At 35.9% G+C, this 1,974-nt stretch overlaps 1 protein-coding gene across 1 annotated transcript in view; it reads left to right on the forward strand.

The window, feature by feature from the left end:
• Window positions 1-1,974, forward strand: part of ATG7 (autophagy related 7) — a gene marked incomplete at its 3' end in the record, with an annotated part of 44,198 nt that overhangs the window by 22,790 nt on the left and 19,434 nt on the right. Inside the window, 3 exon segments of the mRNA XM_010291800.1 lie at window positions 1-66; window positions 318-433; window positions 1,157-1,232. The exon segment at window positions 1-66 is cut by the window's left edge and continues 30 nt beyond it. Of these exon segments, the coding sequence (XP_010290102.1) occupies window positions 1-66; window positions 318-433; window positions 1,157-1,232 (258 nt within the window).

Consider the following 1,974-nt stretch of genomic DNA (forward strand, 5'->3'; position numbering starts at 1 on the left):
TTTTCGAATATCCCTGGCTATAAACTGGGTTGCTACTTCTGCAATGATGTTGTGGCACCAGGGGATGTGAGTAGAACCTTATGCAAATGATGGTTATATATCTCTTTTATTGTGACTTGAATTTTTATTTCCTTTAAATGGTGTTTCATAAAGGGGTTTGGTTTATATTGATGTACACAGGATTAAGAAATAGCTCATATCTTATTCAGAAGATCAAAGAAATTAATTGCACAGAACTAGAGATGTCTTGTGTAGTAGAGCAGCTAGCTACTTTTGAGTTACTTTTTTCTTTCCTTTAGAATTGTCTATCTTTGTAGTCCACCAGGGATCGGACATTGGATCAGCAGTGCACGGTCAGTCGCCCTGGATTAGCCATGATAGCTGGAGCGCTTGCAGTGGAATTAATGGTTTCTGTTTTACAGCATCCAGAAGGGTGAGTCATTTCTGGGTAGGTGTTCAAAAGGTATTCTCTAAGAAATAAGATGGATTAAATCTTTTGAGAGAAGGAGGAGCAAGTACACATTAAGTAGGACAATTTTGTAAGGTGTCAAGTTGCCTGTAAACTAGTGTAATGTATAGGCCATATCTACTATCTTACTGTAATTTAACAGTGTTTTAGAGAGAACTGATAGGTCAAATCTTAAGTTTTTATCTTGGAAATGGGGAATTTTCTCTCTACTTTATAAGTAGAAAAGGATTGAGAATATTTCAAAAGAAGAAAGTATTCCTGTTAGTGGATCTTGGAATTTCTTTGCTCAGGAGAGTGTTTGAGTGTAATTAGGAGCTACCATAACTACTCTTGTCACATGAAGGGCTTCAAGATAAGCCAAATATTGCAAAGTCTTAATTAAAACTAATTGGGTTTGATACAGAAATTATTCTGAAACCTGAAAATCAGGCTTGTTTTCTGTCTTTAGAATCTGTGAAAGAAAAAGTGAGTTAGAAGTTGGACACGAGTATGTTAGAAGTCTCTGAGACTAATTCTGAAAAAGGATTTTTGTATTCCCATGCTGAATCTTAGTTTCGATGAAGCAGATTTTCCAGATAGGTTCCTTTCCAGATGCTAAACTGTAACAAAACGTCTTGAAGCTTACTGGAAATTTTGACTGTTCAGTATGTTGTCTTGTTCTAACTTTCCTTCTTGGATTTTTGGCAGTGGTTATGCTGTGGCCAGCAGTAGTGATGACAGAATGAATGAGCCACCTACTTCTCTTGGACTTGTTCCTCATCAGGTGAATAATTTGTGACTAAATGCTTTTGTTTAAAAGTTGGGAACTAATATAAGGCAAGCATCACAAACTTTGCCTCCTTAACAAAAACATACTCTATGCTAATTCTATTCTTCTAAGTACTGACTCTGTTTAAAAAAAAAAAAAAAAATAAAAAAAATCCATCACACAGGCCAAGGTAGTTGTTCCTGGCATTGTGTATGTCCTACTTGTGGACACATATTCCTGTTACCCACTTAGCAGGATTTTGTTTGAAGCAGACAGTATGTGGATAAGGCAACTTCTGACTTTTTTGTTCCCCATCACAGCCGACAATATGAGCATCTCAGAGTTATTTTTGTTCATTTTTTAAATCCCTTCTGAGTTTGAAAAAAAAAAAATTGGGGATTAAATTGTTGGGAATTAAAAATATTCTGTGCCTCTTTCTTTATGTTGCTTATCTGAGTGACTCTGGATGCTTCCATTATAAATAAATAATTTATTTGTTTCTAAGCATTATTTTTAGATTCTATTGATATTAATTTTTTGCTTCACTAAGAATGAATCTTGATTCAGAAAAAGAGAAAGCTACTGGTATGTTTTCTTTGCCTTATCCAGGTAATCACAGGGTCTAGCCTACATATAATTAGTCTAATTTTGCTTATAATTTTACGTAGTAACCAATGTTTACACATGGGTCATTTTATGCAGCAGGGCCCCCCTGGGTCCTCCCCCCCCACCCCCCCAATAATTCTGGAGTCCCCCG

The sequence above is a fragment of the Phaethon lepturus genome, unplaced genomic scaffold, assembly GCF_000687285.1.
Source record: "Phaethon lepturus isolate BGI_N335 unplaced genomic scaffold, ASM68728v1 scaffold18727, whole genome shotgun sequence".
In the NCBI taxonomy this organism is placed as follows: domain Eukaryota; kingdom Metazoa; phylum Chordata; class Aves; order Phaethontiformes; family Phaethontidae; genus Phaethon; species Phaethon lepturus.